We start from the raw sequence: 17,847 nt of genomic DNA on the forward strand, positions 1-17,847 counted from the left end.
TCTTGAGTGATATTTCTGGGATTTTAGGCATTAAAAGGTGGATTCGTGCTGAGATCAAGTTTAAAAATACTCAATTAAGGCAATTTATGCTGAGATTATGAGATTAAAGACTTGATTCAGCAGGTGCATTGCACTTTAGATAACTGGTTGGAGAAACCCTTTATGAGTACACTCTTGATTTTAAATCTCGTCACTGGAGACATATTAAACTCCACAGAATCCTAAAAAGACAACGCCATTGCAATCAAAACTGAAACTAAGAGCTCAAATCTGTGTTCTTCCCTAAATTGCTCAATCTTTCTTCCCTGTTTGGGCTTCGTTAATGGGTAATCGGTCATCAAATAAAGAGGTTGACTGTTGTTCAATAAGGACTCTCGCTGTGGTTTCTGTCACTCAAAGACACACTCATAGGGTGCAGTGATGTATGTCAAAACAATACTTTGGATCTTACTCTTCAGCTCTGTCAAAAAAGGTGAGCATTTCAATTTGATGTCACTCTTACTGAGTGTAATTACGTCCTATTTATATGGAACCATATGGCTGTTTTGATTGTTGTGTCTGTGTGCACTATTTGATGGTGTGTGCATGAAGTGATGCATGTTTATCACTGTGTGTGCTCAAGTGTCGCTGCAGGACTATGATTATGATGATGAAGCATACGAGAATCCAGAGACTCTGAGCTGCTTAACCACCGAGAGCATCAAAGGTGGAAATGTCACCTACTCCCAGGTAAAAATAAATCATTTTCCCCCGCTCTGGGACTAATAAAGGATTTGATCTGATTCTGAACCCTGGGCTGAAAATGTCAGCTGTATCATTGATTTGGCTGAGGACAGAAAATGTAATCACAGATCACTTTGACGATTAAACACATTTCTCACACAATAAAAAATACCACCAAAGATTTAACAAACATTACCTTTTGATTAGTAACCTTGCAATAGATAATAATTACAAAATAGTGCAATAAACTTTAAGACCATGTGGTAATTTATTGACGGAGAAAGTCATCGGATTAATCCACAGTGAAAACGATTGTTAGTTGCAGCTCTACTTTGCATCTTAATAAAGCCTTTATCTTTTTTTTTAAAACCAAAATGAAAGATGGTATTGTGTATATGTATTTGTGTCAGCTGTGATACCCTGATGCAGCTGTTCCTTATGTTCCTGTTTATGACAAATGAATAATACAATTTTAGAAATTAGTGGACAAGGTGCTCAACCAACTGGTCAGGAAGTGAAAGAAAACGAGCATCTCTTTACTGGAAATCTTTATCTCTGGCTCCAAAAGTGACCATGTGCTTCCTCTGCAGGCAGGGGTGGAGGGCAGTGTGCTGACTTATCACTGCGGCCCGAGCCAATATCCTTTCCCCGTCAGTTCCAGGCTCTGCGGTGATGATGGGGAGTGGTCGGTCATGAGATCAAACAATGGAAGACAGATTTCACGGGCAATATGTAAAGGTAATAGTTTGGGTGACGATTACATTTTTCATCCCTTTAATTTAGTATAATCACATGTATTCGTCTCTCCCACTTCTCCTCACCCTTGCTCCTCTTTTTCACCTCTGCTCTGCTCCCAGACATCTTGTGTCCAGCTCAGCTCCAGCTGGATCATGGGGACTTCTGGCCCCGGGAACAGTGGGCCCGTGTTGGGGCCACACAGACCTTCTCCTGCCAGGAAGGGTTCCCCCTTTATGGCTCAGCCCAAAGGAATTGCACCATCTCTGGGGAGTGGACAGGAACCACTCCCATCTGTGACAACCACGGTGAGGACGGACAACATTCCAAACCTCGCTCACGATAAAGCATTCATCATGTGTATGACCACAATATTGCTGTGTTTTTACCTCTTACTAAACGTTAGTGCAAAAAAGAAAAACAAACAATATCCACTTTAAGTACATGAGGCCCCGAGCTCACTTTATCAGGTGTATTAGAGCCTATGCTACAGTGAGCATGCACTGACTAAGCTCATGCTTACTTAGGTTTACATTGTAAAGCAGCTTTTGATGAATGCATATAATGATTCCTGTAAATAGATTTCATACAGTAGTTTACTGTGGTAACTGTGACACAAAATAGGTCACTGAATGAATTCAATGTCTTACAACCCTTACTTTACTTCCAAGGTGCAGTCAAAACAGATGAGTTTTCCTTTGCGACAGCTAATGTGTATATTTTCTCCTGTTTTGATACCACTGTGGAGCTCATTCCACCATTTTGGAGCCAGAATGGCAAAAAGGAATGTTTTTGTTGAGGGTGCCCACAGGTCCCACTCTCAGTGAGTGAGACGGCCCAAAGAAAATACTTTATTGCAAATACAGTCATGTTCTGAACATAACAATACAAGCACAAACATATATACCTCCTTTAAATCAATGGTTATAAACTAAAAAATAATAATATTCATTGTAAATTCTGTTATCTGTCGCCACTCTGCAGCTGACGACTGTAGTAACCCAGGGATCCCACCGGGAGCGCAGAGGTCAGAGGGTCGCTTTCAAGCAGGGGAGAAAGTGATCTACCGCTGTCAGGCTGGTCTGGATCTGCTCGGGTCGGCTGAAAGGGTTTGCCTGGAGAACAGGGAGTGGAGCGGCTCAACACCACGCTGCCAAGGTGCAGATGAGTGCATGCAGAGTTATAATTGTAGTTTTAAACATAAATGTATTACCTTTAAAAGAACAGAACCACATTTTTTGAGGCCAAACAATGATCTGAAGCATTGGACATCAAAACAGTGCCGGAACCGTACACTGTGAATTATTACAATCTGATACAACATGCATGACATCTTTGTGCTTTTCTGCAGGCCCTCATATGTTTGACTCCCCAAGTGTTGTGGCAGCGGCCATGGCTGGGTCACTTGCAGGAGTCATGGATGTCGTCTCACCAGACTCCAAAAAGAATGGTTAGAATAACTTGTTACAGAGTTTCGACGTGACATTTTAACAGTGCATAAACAACAAAACAGTTTTAACTGCATATACACAAACTCGAAAGGAACCATGCTGAATTAAACTGCAGTTTGTTTTTCTTAATCTGTGTGTGTTAGAACCATTGGCATCGTTTGCCCGCAGCGTCCTTGTGTCTGAAGGCAGTCGTATCAATGTTTACATTTTACTGGACACATCAGGAAGCATCGCAGAGAAGGACTTTGAGTTATCCAGGAAAGCGACCATCGCTCTTATCAGAAAGGTCTGTCCCTCACAAGCTTACTTGCTTCAACAGATGTCTGTGAAAGACAGATTTTATTCACATTGGTGGTATCGTTTCACTCTCTTCCTCTCTCAGTAGGTTTGAAACATATGCTACATGTCTTTTGTTGTATTTTCCTTCTAGTTGGACAGCTACGAGGTACATCTGAAGTTCCATGTGTTGTCATTTGCCACTACAGTAAAAGACATTGTAGACATCACACACTCGGATATTAGTGGCAACACTGAAGACGTCATATGGAATCTGGAGGGGTTCGACTATACCAGTAGGACTGTCCTCGTTCATTCACTTATAGTATACATTTATGTAATAACATGCTACAACCGTGATGCAACAGGTGTTTAAAAGTTCAAGAAATATAGTATCTATTTATTTCTCCATGTTTTATCTTTTGCTTCTGTAAATCTACAGGCCATGGTCGTAAGACAGGAACTAACCTCCACGCTGCCCTCTATCGAGTCAGTGAGGTGATGAGCTTCCTCAAGCAAAACATCAACAACAACTATTTCAATGAGACTCAAAACATCATAATCATAGAAACAGATGGTAAAGATACAGTATATCCAGACATAATAAGGGAGTTATCTTTAGGATACAGTGCCGGCATTCATTCCCTCTTTATGTCTTTCTGCCTGCAGGTTACTCCAACACAGGCAACAAGCCTCAGATTGCCCTGGCCCGAATCCGGAGTCTGCTTGGCTACCGTGACCAAACCAGTGATAACACAGATGAAACCAAGCTGGGTATAAAGATTAAAACATGTTTTTAAATAAATGTTTTAATGCACCATTACAGCATACAGTATTTAGTTTAAATGTGCAATCATAAACCTGGCATGGAAAGTAAGTTTTAGTCTGTGGTTGTGTGTTGACATGGTTGCTATGTCTATTATAAGAAATGTTGTTTGTCTATTTTCAGATGTCTATGTATTTGGTATTGGCAGCCAAGTAAACAAAGATCAGTTGAACACATTAGCCTCAAAGAAACGTGGGGAGCAGCACTTATTCGTTGTGAAAGACTTCCAAATACTGGGAGAGGTGTTCAACAGCATCATAAGTAAGTAGGAGATCTCTCTTGGACAGGTTTCTGTTCTAAAGTCAGTAGAAGATTAACATTTGAGAACATAAAATATACAGAAGCCCTAAAAGGCAGAGAGAAAATCAATCTGTCATCGATTATTTATGTCTGATCTTAATTTTTTTTTTCTTAATTTCTTTTTAAAAAGTTTGTCGGGATAAGTGTTTATTATTGTTGTCATACTTATTTCAACCACAAGCGGCCTGGGGCCTGTACTACGAAGCTGGTTTTCTGGCTTACCGGGGTAACTTCGAGAGTAACTTGGTCACGTGCAGCGTATGTTGCTGGTTAACCCATACTACGAAAGTTGGATATGTTAAAACCGAGGTATGCTGCCATGGCAATATACGTAGGATCCCAAAACTGGTCTTCCCAGTTTTAGTTCTTGGTTAACCCTAGGTTTCCGATTAACCACACCCTATTTAGACACCACTCCTCCACCGACATGTCCCCTAAAGACAATGCCAGCATACCTGGACGATCCGTACGATATAGGCGCGCAGATTGTGAGGGGCTCTCTTCGGAGGGCGAGGGTATTTAGAGACCGCCAGAATCCGCTGGCGTACCCGGACGATGTTCTCCATGAAAGATATAGATTCTCAGCTGAGGGAATTCGTTACCTATGCCAGCTGCTCGAGGCGGACGTCTCTAATGTAACCCGCCGAAGTCAGGCCCTCACAATCGAGCAAATGTTATGTCTTTCATTGCGCTATTTCGCCAGCGGACAATATATGTATTCCATCGGTGATGCTGAAAACCTGAGTAAGAACACTGTATGCCGGGTGATACGGAAGGTGGTACTTGCTCTCACTAAACTGGTGGATGCATTTGTTGTATTCCCTGGCCATTTGCCTGCACGTCAGATAAAAGAAGGGTTCTATGCAATCGCTGGTAATATGCCACTAATCTAAAAATAGGTAATTTGCACATTTCATAATTGTGACTGGCAACTGATTTGACTAACAAAATATCTAGGTTTCCCAAGAGTAATTGGAGCCATTGATTGTACGCACATTCCTATCAGTGCACCCCTGGGAGAGCATGAGCGGGATTTTGTGAATAGAAAGTCCAAACACACCATCAATGTCCAGGTAATACACAAGACTTCAGGAGGGGAAAGCTCCTCCAAGTCCTCCTAACACACACACACACACACACACACACATTGCATTAATGACACAGGTCACTTGATTCAGACAGTACTGACAAATGATGCTCACCCTCCTAGGACATTAATGTGGCATATAGTAGCAGTAAAGTGTTTTAACCTGCATGTGTGTGTCGGAGGGGGCTGTGAGGGTCTCGTCATCATCATCATCATCATCATCATCATCATCCTGAAAAGATTCAGAATTTTACGCTGCACCCATACTTTAGGGGTGACATAGCCTAATTTACATGTCATGGATGTTATCCATTTGAATTACCTGTGTCAGAGGATGAATGCATCCTGGTGGCTGCAGGGTTGTGATGTTTCCACCCTCGACTGCATGCAACAGAAGACACATGTTACTGATGATTCAGGGGAAGAAAGCCAAAATACTCTAACATGAAGAACGATGAATGCCATACATTACCTTGCACATAGAGGGTGGACATTTCAGCTGCCCCAGGGTTAGACTGTACCCCTGCCACCCCATCCATCATCACCCTGCCACTGTTGTTGGCTAGGGCCAACTCTTCAGCAAGAGTAAAGAGGAGTCTGGTGCCCTCCCTCCTCCTGTGCGCCTTATTTCTACCTTCTTCTTGTTGGCTGTTAAAGACAGACACATTTAGCTCTCTCTGACAAGACACACACACACACACACACACACACACACACACACACACACACACACACACACACACACACACACACACACACACACACACACACACACACACACACACACACATTCTTACTTACCATTCTGAATGATGTTTTTGTACTTCATCTTCACCTGCTGCCAGGTCCGTTTGGCGCTGCTGGTACCTCTGGAAGTATTTAAGGGACATACACAGAATTAGTGAAGGGGACTAAACATTCAGTTGTCCTGCTTCATTTGTGGTTGCACATACGATACAGTAACGTTCCGACTGTTATTGTACATCGTCCTGACATACTGTATTCAGGTTGGGATTATTTTAACGGACATATAGAAGTAAAGAAATAGGCCTACTTACGAATTTACGCGGTCTGTAATTTGCTGCCAACACCCCAGTCGCGCCTTGTTTGCTGCCGCGGTGTTGGATTTAGCAGCCAGGGTCGGTTTATACTCTTCATAACTCCTCATTATGATCTCGCATTCCTCTTCTGTGAAATAGGGAGAGCGCGCCATGATCGAGAGTGTTTTTTTGCGCTGGTACCACCCCTTTTATGTGAACGCGCAGTAACTCTGGTTGAGTGAACACAGGTTCAGCTGATCAACTTCATAATCAGCGTCGTAGTACCGTTTAAGACCAATCAAGATGTCCAGGTTTAGTCAACCCCGGGTTACCGCGGAAACCCTGAGTTAGTTCTAAGTAGGTTGAACTCCGTTCGTAGTACAGGCCCCTGATGCTGCACAGAATAAATACAACAACAAAGAGGACTAAGACGATAATCCTGAAAATGATTTAAACAACTCATTGGCCCATTTTTTCTTTAACGTTTTGCAGATGTACAAAATAATTATGATTTGAGAAACAATCTTGGTATTTCTTACCTTCCAATCTTTTCCCCTGCCTGTTTCACAGATAGAATATTGTTGGAGGAACTTAAACACATGCTTAAACAATTGAGAGCAGACTATATACTATACTACTACTATCAGAAATATACTTCTCCCTTGCCTTTTCGGGCATCCATAAAAAAGATGTTTGTTTGTTTGTTTAAGAAATTGTCATATTCATATTTGAGTTACTTAAATCTAACCATTAAAATGTGTCAACTCCAGGTGACAAGAGTGTGACCATGTGTGGGATAGCTCAGGAACGGGAGGAATATAAGAAAACTTTCACCAGACCTTGGCATGTCACTGTGGAAACAATCAATAAGGTCAGTCAGTAAAATTATAATGGAGATTTTATATTTCAAATTGGATTTTCATGCACCAACGCTTTTGTTTCTAATAGAAAACGGCACCGTGTGTTGGATCCATTGTGAGTAAGAACTGGGTGCTGACAGCTGCTCACTGCTTTGCCAGAGCGAGCACAGAAATCTCTCCGACGGTGCACATTGGTCACGGTCAGTGTCAGCAAAGGAAAATATTTTAGAGGTTTAAAAAAAACATAGTATAGTAAGTCGATATTGTCAGAAAAACCACATTGTATAGATGGTATAGTTTGTTGAAAATATACCAAAAAAAAGGACATTTCTGAAAAAATAACATCGTATAGTATTTCAACAAATATAACAACTAATCCTAAATAAAACAAATAAGTCTCACATGGTTTAACGGATAGGAAACCTGGTTTTCACCCAGGCTGCCCAGGTTAATTTCATTTAAAAAAAGAAGTATTTATTCATAAATACAAATAATTATACGCAAGTACGTAGTAAGTACAATTATACGACATAATGGAGACATGTGAAATGGGACACCCCAATTGCTAGGAAGCTTGAGAATAGGGGCCATGACATTAAACATGTACTGTAAATGATATATCATATTTTAAAGTAAATATATTGAGAGAGTTCATATTTTATACAGAACCATTCAAACCCAACCAGTTCAATTCCCGGTATGAGAACTGGGTTGAAAATGTGCAAAAAATAGACATAGTGGAAATTGTGTGAAAAAAAAGAAATACAATGGGATTCTGGCTTTAGTTTTTTACCAAACATAAACTTTCCAAGTGTTATTGCCTACAGTAATATATTGGGTCAAACAGAAGGTCTACAGCAGAAAAGTTTTCTATTAACTTCATAAAATGACAAGCTGCTTCTTTGGTTCCCAGGTGGGGGCCGGGTGATTTCTGAGAGGGTGATCATGCACCCCAAGTACAACACCAGGGCGCTCCAAGACAGAAACGTATCAGAGTTCTACGACTATGATGTAGCTCTGGTTCAGGTGAACAAGAGTATCCCGCTCTCCTGGGAAGCCAGGTAAGACAGCACGAAGAAAAGATGTATTGATAGCCACGAGTGATACTCCCAAGAAAAGGGTGTAGGGCCAAAAAATACACTTTTTATTTATGTGAGCAAATCAGTGTTCTTTCTTTTTGATGTAATGGTTTCTATTTATTTTTAATTACTTTAAAAAGTGTAGCTAGATATAATTCATGCAACTATATAAATGTCCCTGAGGGTGAGTGTTGACTGTGTGTCACACTACAGACCTATCTGCTTGCCATGTACTGTAGCAGCCAGCAGAGCCATGAAGAGAGTCAACTCCACCTGTCAGGAGCACAGTAAGTGACCTTTTCACCTTTACACTGAACAAAAGCATTCAAATTACTAAGATTATAAAAGACATATTTCAATCATTATAAATGATGTTTGTTTGTATTAAACTCACACAAAAAAAGTCCTGAAATGAGTTTTCACACAGGGAAGGAACTTCTTCCGCACGAAGAGACCGCCGCCTTTTTCATTCATAAGAAAGACAAAAGCAAACAAACACAGATCCACACGGAGAGTCAGGTGAGTGACAGTCGATGGGACTAAGAGACTGTGGGCTGCATGTGGACGCAGTGGTGGGTTGTACTTAGTATACTAAATATATTTAATACCGTATTCTATACTATTTTGAGGTACTTAAAGGCATCCATACGAGTACTACATTTTTATACTGTGTACATTTGATGACAATACTTGAATATTAAGTAGATATTATATTAATATAAGTCCAATTTTGTATTGAGGATTTTAGTTGTATTGATTATTTTAACCTATTTCTATTTTGACTTTAGAATCTCACTCCTTTTCTGAGCATTGCCTTGAGGGTTTACTTGTTTTATTTTGAAAGTGTTGAAATGTAACTCATTTGCTGTCTGCAGAGACCCAGCTGTGTGGAGAAGGCGAGGAAAACACTCAAAAATCCCACCAATGTGACTTTGGATGAGTACATACCAGACCGATTCCTGTGTACTGGGGGGTCCACAGCATACAAGTACTCCATCACCTGTAAAGGTCTGGTCTCTGCATTTATTGTATCTGGCAGTCAGTATGACCAACATGGGATTCACATTAATGTTGTCTCTTTTTTTTTTTTTCAGGGGACTCTGGTGGATCCCTGTTTCTGCAAAAAAGAAATCGTTACTTTCAGGTCAATAAGAGGCTATTTCTTAGAAAGCATTTTTAGATGGTTGAATCGGCATTATAAAGACGTTTCTCCTGCTTTATCTCCAGGTGGGAGTCGTGAGCTGGGGCACCATAGATGTATGTGACCCGGGCATCGGAAGAAACAGCGACGATCCGCCTCCCGATGCCCGAGACTTTCATATCGACCTTTTCAAGATAATGCCATGGCTGAAACAGCATCTGGGCAAAGACATCCAGTTCCTGCCTGAGTTCGACACATAACACCTAAAATCAATCAGCTGAGAACTGCCAAGACTACACCACGATAACGTTTTGCAGAATTTAATATAGCTCACCCAGGAATAATAGGACTATCGTAGACAGTGATATCAAGTGTTCCAAAGCTTTATTGTCAAACAGAAGACTGGAGATTCAAACAAAAGTACGTATTTATTGTACACAACATACAAAATGATTCATCTTGTTTTAACACTTAATTGTTTCTAAACTCAACATATGCATGAACCTATGCAGATATATAATGTGAAAAATATATCAGTACATTGACATAATAATGTAAAGCTGATCAAACACTGAATTTATTCAAGTTTAGTTACCGTTACAAGTCCTACGTCATTGTTGTAGTTAGCCATTCCGATACGATAATACTGAGCCATGACAAATAGCGCTGCACAAATGTCAGATCTCCCACCTCAGCTGCTTCACTGGCTGTTATCGGTGTGAGTCCAATCGTCCAATCAGCCCTCAGAAAACTGCCTGAACAGGATCTCTGATTGCATGTCTTTAAAGCTCGGCACAAAGTGGATCTGGAGGATCTCGGAGAATCCCTCGGAGAGAGCAGGAGCCAGAAAGTGTTTCCTATCCAGAAAGAGAGTCAGATCAGTACCAGTTCCACTAAAATGACTACCAAAAAAAAAACCCACAGTGTTTGTTTTTCCATGATAGGAAACAAAGGTTAAACACAATCTTCTGTGTTGCATGCATTTAGCTAGATTTGCCTAACCTCAGTGGTTTAGTTTTGGCTTTTTTGCACAAGAAACGGATATGTTAGGAAAAATCACTCACTTGTAGCTGTGGAAAATCATGTCATTGACCTTCATGTGTTTGCTTTCTGATGGAGTCATCTCTCGGAACTGTAAAAAAATGTGTATAAAAAACCCACTGGTGAATAAAAACAGGATTAACCAACCAAAGTGTGAAGAGTGACTGAGTTTAGAGGAGAGTCTTACTCTGTTGTTGTGTTTGGCTTGCTCCAGAGAGGCAGAGAAGTGGAAACAGCGACACGGCACTCCGACTGCCTTGGCGATGTCCACATATCTGGAAAATACTCAAGAAGTTTTAGTCACACAAACCATGAAAAGTATTTTGACACAGGCTGGGTTTACTGTGGGTTAGGATATGGGTTAAAATATATAAAAGGATTATCATCATCCAAAATATTTACAGGATGCAGCTTTTGTGGCCCGGATCATGACATGCAGTATTGAAAACCATCAGGGTTTGTTCTACAAGGGTTACATTTTAAAATAATTACATGTTAACTGACTATTGGATAAAAATGTAAACACTTCAGCTGTTTGTTTTAACTATCATTTTTCACCAAACAATAGGGGGTTTGATCTGTTTTTTTGATGAAAGAAGGCATGTTGTTTCTTGACTTACAATCTGTTCTTCACTATCCTTGTTTTTGTGCTATATCTGATGGCTGAGATCCAATACTTGGTAACAAACCGTTACTGTGTAATAACATTTTTCAAGACATGTATTAGTTATCATCCCACTTTTTTTGTGCAACCCTTCATCATGTCTCTGTCCTTAGCTGACAAAAGGCTCTAAATCGGTTTGTGCTGTCCACCAGACCATTAAAACGTGCTAAAAACTCAGCTAATGATAGCAGTGAGCTTGAAAGCTTCTTGAAAGTTTGAGTTTAGGTTTTGCTTTACCGTTTGCGAGACTCTGGGTCTGGGTTGGTGTTGTCCACGGCGACACTGCGGCCCTCCTTCAGGGAACGCTCACATAATGTCACACAGCTCTGCCACGAACCGAGTGTGTCCTGATACAAACAATCAGTCGTGTCAGAACATGTCAGGGAAGACTCACAGAAAGTAAGTCCGATAATATGGTATAAAATAACAGTACTCAAATTAGTCTAAATCATGAGGTCCATCATTATTACGATGACGTCGTTAAAACAGTTACAAACTTGTGTATCAAATATGTAAGCAAGGTAGACCAACAATAACATATGCATAAAACCAGTGGTGAAAGAAGTATTATGTTATATTCTTAAGTATTAATACAACACTTGACTCTGTTACAAGTCCTGCATTTTAAATGTGACTACAGAATAATTATTAATATTCAAAGTGAAAATACTCACTAAATTCCCCACATTTGAGAAGCAAACATGACTAACAACTGAAAATATCAAAATAGTTCCCTTTAATTCATATATCAGCTAATCATTTAAGATTCATTTGTTAGCCTATTTATTGTTTGGTTTAAATTTTAAAAACCATCATATTTTTTATCTTTCTTTAAACAGTTACAAGAAATCATTACAATATACAGCTCTGAAATGTAGTAGAGCAAAAGTATACATTGTGAAAATACCTCAAAATTGTAGTTAAGTACAGTTAGTTAAAAAACAAATGCTCTGAATGCATTTAGTACCGGGGAAAAACAGGAGCCCTGTTTATTAAAATACACTCACCCTGTTGACGTAAACATAGCCTTTAGGAACGATGTGGGTATGGAAGAAGGTGGATTTACCAGCTGTGGAACAAGGAAGCAGAGGAAACAAAATTAGATTAAACTGCTGGGAAACCTTTGTGGGAGGAGAGGACAGAAAAAGGTGAAATACACAAAATCCTTTTCCTCTTACATGCAGGGAAGCCCACAGCAACAATGACTTCTGTCTTGCTGGAAGTTAATGAGGCAGTTGGCGGGTCGTAAAGCCTTGCAGTGGAGTCGATTTTCCTCTACAAGTCCAGGTAAATAAATATTGTTAACAGAAACACAGATGCAGATCAAACTTACGATGTAATGTCATAACTAAATTGTACTCACAGGGTCAAAATGAGGTAGGCTGTAGGGAGCGCTCTTCCATCCCAGGAAAAACTCCTCTGGGGTGTGAAACTGCAACCCAATGTTCAGAGCAAACTACAAAACAACAAGAAGGAAGACTATAATGGGTACATAATGCTCACATTGTATCAGTGTTGTGCACCTTTTCCACATGAATGGGTCATAAGAAACATTGAGGCATACTCATTTAAATTATATTTGAATGACATTTGAGAAACAAACATAAAACGTGATGGCAGTAGGAGGAAGAGGAGGAACTGCACAAAGTGGTAAACAAAATTAATCGGAGTAAAAATCGTACTAGTCTGTCACTGCAGGAGAAGTCCTTCTTCTTCTTCCCTGGAGCCCAGTTCTCCGGCCTACCTGCAGCATCTGTGCACAAAGGTAAAGTCAGAAGCTCTGTGTGCATGTTTTTGATTTCAAGTTGTTAATTCTTCATCATTTCTTGGCTTAGGGGAAAGATTCAGACATGGGCATCAAATCGGATATTAAAGAGGACATATTCTGCTCTTTTCAAGTTCCTATTTGTATTGTGTGCGTCTTCTGTGACATGCTTTAATGTTCAAAAGGTCTTTATTTTCCTCATACTGCCTGTGCTGCAGAACCTCTTTTCACCCTCTGTTGAGTGATGTTTATCACCATGGCAACACTCCTTAAAACCGGACCTCACTCACCTCCCACATAGAAAGTCTCTTTCTTCTCAACCGTCACGCCCTCATTCGCCTGAGCAGGAAAACACAAGCAAAGACAAAGAGATTAAAAATAGAAATATATTTATTGTCAAACCTGAAGAAACATCAGTGCTCTGAGGAGAGGTAAAAGGGCGGCTCCTATGACTCAGCTTTAATGAGTGTACAGAAGTAGAGACTTTGCACAGTGCAAATACAGAGTCAGAGGATTACTTCGAGATGACATGGGTGTGTGTTCGTGTGACTCCGGAACATTTACCTTGTCGCACAAGTGATTCCACATTCCCATCACTGGTTTCCTGAATAAACCAGGGCCGGCTGCTACAAACACCTGAAACACAGACAAAGAGGCGATACAATAACCTTTTTTGTTGTACAATAATAAGGAAAAAGGGGGGGTTATTTTCTGATGCCTTTTGTTTTGATTACCGTATGTCTGTTCTGCATTTATGTGTAAAATGTGAAAATGTCATAAAATCTTAATGACAAACAAATAATAATTAGGAAATAGATTGCTTATTTGATTTAATTAACACACAACATGACCAACCTGCACAGGTAGCTGCAGCTTAGTGAGGATGTCTTCTACTTTAGACTTGAAGACTTCTGGTCTCAGTTTGCCTCTAGCAATCCCCATCTGGTTAGTGAAGAACACCACCTATAAAACAAAGAACGGGTAGACTACGCACAGTGTTGTCGCATAATTCACAGTTTATCATCTTCTAAACATCAGAAATTGCAAATGTCACTTCTTGACTCTCCTCACCTTGTATCCTTTCTTAAGCAAGCTGGCAAGCCTGGGCTGAATCTCAGGATACAAAATCCTGTAAATTAAGTACATAAATAAATATGACAATCCATGATGATCCAAGGGTAACTATTTAAAATAGTATACTCAGGAGTGCAGACATACCTCCAGTCATCTGGTGAAGTGGGGAAAACTTTACCAGACTTGGTAGTGATGATGCAGCCATCTATGTCAAACCCAGCGATCTAGAGAAAGACAAAGAGAGGAAATGTTCAGTGTTTACACATCAGCTGCACCAGAAATCCTGTTAGGTGATAGGAGTAAAACCTTATCAGAATCAGAATTGGGTTTATTGCTAAGTAGGTTTTCCCTTACAAAATTTGCCCTGGTTTTTTGGTGCAAAAAATAACAAATTGACACATGAAAAGGACATTTAAAAAAAAACTGGAAAGATATGTCGACACAATAAAAGATGACCACAACACACAGTATATGTTAGTCTGACAATTTGAAGCAGGAAGTGAACAAATGTATTTTAAGGGGGCATTTCTGTTTAAAAAAAACTGCAGTTAAGGTTTTGTTCCTTCCTGTGACGATGATGCCGTACTAAAAAAAAACAAAAAAACTCAACTATAGATATTCATTATTTGTATTACGATTAATATAATGAATATTTCTCGATTACTCAATTTATATTACGTTTTTTTTAAATATCTCAAAATATTGAAACTAATTGTATTGTCCAACCAACAGTCCAACAAGTTATTAGATTTTTAATGATATAAATATGTTTTGCTTTGCTTATTTTTGCACTAATATATTAAAAGACTAATTGTTGAGGATCTACTGTTGCAGAATTAGCAGCTGCTAAAGTTTTTATATTGAAATATTTCTGCAATATTTCCTATTGCATCGTAAGGGCCCAAATTGAATTTGAAAGGATAACATTAGGTTCCTGAACACAAATATGTGATTCTCTGACCTTAGAAACTCAAGCAATACTAAATAAAAATCACAGCTCCATCACAAAAAGACCCACCTTGTCACTTCCTTTGACACCAGCAGCAGTGTAAAGCATCAGATTGCCAATCTGCTGCCAGTTGCTCTTGAGACAGCCTTTTACAGACGATGAAGATGATGAAGGCTGCGTACTCATCTCTGCTGTTGACTTCTCTGCCAACAACTGCCACTGCTTGAGCTTTTCCTCAGCCATTCTCTCCTCCTCATCATCATCCTCTTCGTGTTCCTTCATCTGTCTTTCCGAGGCCTCCTTGTCTCTCCTTTGGCGCTTAACTTCAGGGCTGCCCCTCTCAGGACTCAGCTTTCTTTTAGACGACTAAAAATAAAAACAAATAAAGATACTCCTATTTTCACTAGCTTGACTTCCATTTCTCGTAGTAAACTATGGTACATGAAAAAAGACAGTCAATACACACAGTGAAAAATGAGCTACCTTCGTAGGAGAGGTAGAAAAGAAATCCTTTATACTGCGCTTGAGATTTGGACTTGACTGTGCCTCTTTTTCTTGCCCGTTTCTTCCTCCTTTCGTCTTATCCGTGGCTTTAAGTCCTTTGCGTGATTCATTGGCGGCTGTTCCGTTTGGGCTCACAGAATAGCGCAGTTTAAATGGGTACTTCTGATCTACCAGGAAGATGGTGCCTCCATGGGTGAGTTTACCTGACTGGTTTCTACCCAGCTTCTTATCGTCCAAGAAACTGGGATTGGGACCCAGCTGTGGAGGGAGATAAGAAACGTATGGACATTATACTGGAGACTTTGTAAAGATACTGTGAGGTTATAGTGCAGTGAGGTGAGCTGACATCTGGTTTCCGTTCAAAATGACAAAACTGACACTTTGAAAGGGTTAATAATAACTCTCTCTTGCTGTTTTTTAGTCAAACATAAGCGACTTGTGTTTAACATGTGTTATGTTGTGAGGCGACTGCTTGCTTTAACCGAGTTTGAGCTTGTTATGCTAGTTATCGCTATAATACCTCGCAGGCACTGGAAAGGGTTCTATTATTTGTTTACATTTAAATATCACCACTTGTCTTCTCTGGTGCGTCTTAGTACTTTACTGTAGGCCTTTCCCAAGTGAACAGGGGAAAGATCTGTGGGTAAAAGTTATAAATGTGAAGGGTCATGATAGTCACAGCCATATATAATAATATAATGTATAATTGTTCGTTCTGATCCCACATTTGCAGCATGCGAGTCTGGCCAGGAAGTGCATACTTCGGCACGTGAGAGTTTACTTGGCAGCGGCACCTGACTATGCATGTTTCAGTCCAAGATTCCTGCCAGTGTTGTCAGGTGTGTCCAGCAGTGGTGTTTTTCTAGTCAGAGAGCTTCAAAGGGAAAAAAAAACTGAACTATACACTGAGATATTGGGTGGGGCTTCAGTGTTGATTTTCATACCTGTGTAACAACCACATCCTGGTCTGCATAGCAAGCCACCACCTTCACTGAAATAAAAAGGGATTAGTATTATCATATATACATACAGACACATGCACACACATATTTGGCTTTTGATGGAGAGCTGAAACGAGACAACTCAATTAAAACAACTTTATAATTATTTAGCAGTTTAAATCCCTGTTTAAATAACCCGGCAAAGATTCCAGATACAAAAAAATAATGATCAATACCTTTGCACTAACTTGCCAATAAGGGTGAAAACTATAATACATGTATCTTATCTAGCACACCTATTTTGATTGATAATGTTTCATGAATTAGTTATAGAAAAAAATATTTAAAAGAAAATCGTTTCAATATTCTTGAATGACCAAGTGACTCCCAATCCATGCAGACAGTATTATTGGCAAAAAGTCGAACACAACCAGTCTTATTGGTTTTGACTATATGCAATTATTATTTTTTAAAACCCTTTAGGCCTATGGCTCCAAAACCATAAAGAAATATGTTACTCTCTGTAACATCTCTTTTAATTTGTATTTAGGTGCTATTTACCATGAATATCGTTGTGAAAATTCAGAAGTTTTTATTTTTGACAGCTTCCGTGTCATGTGACCAATTCATACCAGATTTTGTAACCGCCATTGACATCTATTCCTTTATTGGATTGCAGTGCTATCTCTCTTTTAAATGTATATTTTAATTCTAGTTGTCATGCGACCCAGTGAGTCTAAATCAATGCAGAATTGTATTACAAACATAGTCTATGATCGGACACACCTTTTTTATTTTATTTAAGGGCTTTTTCATATGGGTTATGAAATAATGTGTAGTTTCTGATTGAAAATAAAGAATATTTTTCACTGAAATGAGCAATTTAGCAAAGAGTTATTGAAAAACTGTTTTTTTGTCATTTGGATTAGCAGCAAAAACTAAACTCAATTTGACAATAAATTGCCCACGTGTTTAATGTCATAAGAAGAACCACCAATGCCTTGACGTTGACATTTTCCTCACCCTGGTGCCTGGAGCATTTCTTGTCCGCTACCCCGGTGTCCGGCCCCCGGCCCAGAATCACAGCTCGTCTGTCCTCCAGAGGGACACGGGCGCCGGAGGGACCAACCAGCAAACACGACATCTGAGCTGCACAGCTGATGCTGCTTTACTCTGAACAATAAACAATGTGCAAAGTCTTAACGACTCGCGGCAAAATAGAATAATAGAAGTGTAATACTTATCGAAACAAGGGAACTGCATATATTATTAAACATAAAACATTCCTACTTTCGCCAAAACTTCTTTGTTTCTGAGTTGGTTGTTTGAGTGAAGGGGGAAAAAAACCGGATGGAGCATTTTTTGCAGTGTACCATCAGAAAAATACGGTC

At 39.7% G+C, this 17,847-nt stretch overlaps 2 protein-coding genes across 2 annotated transcripts; one reads left to right on the plus strand and one right to left on the minus strand.

Annotated features, from left to right (window-relative positions):
• Positions 1–313: 313 nt before the first annotated feature.
• On the plus strand, positions 314–10,710 carry si:ch1073-280e3.1 (complement C2). The gene is made up of 19 exons (XM_063906157.1): positions 314–472; positions 623–729; positions 1,314–1,461; positions 1,581–1,766; positions 2,443–2,616; positions 2,810–2,908; positions 3,053–3,195; positions 3,340–3,481; positions 3,628–3,762; positions 3,855–3,959; positions 4,135–4,272; positions 7,209–7,309; positions 7,387–7,498; positions 8,212–8,359; positions 8,591–8,664; positions 8,805–8,896; positions 9,253–9,385; positions 9,472–9,521; positions 9,605–10,710. The coding sequence occupies exons 1-19, from the start codon at positions 421–423 to the stop codon at positions 9,776–9,778; spliced, it is 2,313 nt and encodes a 770-aa protein (XP_063762227.1). The 5' UTR covers positions 314–420; the 3' UTR covers positions 9,779–10,710.
• Positions 9,886–17,846, minus strand: pnkp (polynucleotide kinase 3'-phosphatase). Its single transcript, XM_063906159.1, has 18 exons — positions 17,747–17,846; positions 17,480–17,629; positions 16,460–16,506; positions 15,495–15,773; positions 15,081–15,377; positions 14,207–14,286; positions 14,060–14,117; positions 13,844–13,951; positions 13,553–13,624; positions 13,279–13,327; positions 12,906–12,976; positions 12,587–12,679; positions 12,402–12,498; positions 12,231–12,292; positions 11,461–11,570; positions 10,747–10,834; positions 10,583–10,650; positions 9,886–10,375 (listed from the first exon to the last, which is right to left on the minus strand). Exons 2-18 carry the CDS (start codon positions 17,598–17,600, stop codon positions 10,255–10,257), a joined length of 1,821 nt encoding a protein of 606 aa, XP_063762229.1. The 5' UTR covers positions 17,601–17,629; positions 17,747–17,846; the 3' UTR covers positions 9,886–10,254.
• Between the last annotated feature and the right edge of the window lies 1 nt (position 17,847).

The sequence above is a fragment of the Eleginops maclovinus genome, chromosome 18 (assembly GCF_036324505.1).
Source record: "Eleginops maclovinus isolate JMC-PN-2008 ecotype Puerto Natales chromosome 18, JC_Emac_rtc_rv5, whole genome shotgun sequence".
Classification (NCBI taxonomy): Eukaryota; Metazoa; Chordata; class Actinopteri; order Perciformes; family Eleginopidae; genus Eleginops; species Eleginops maclovinus.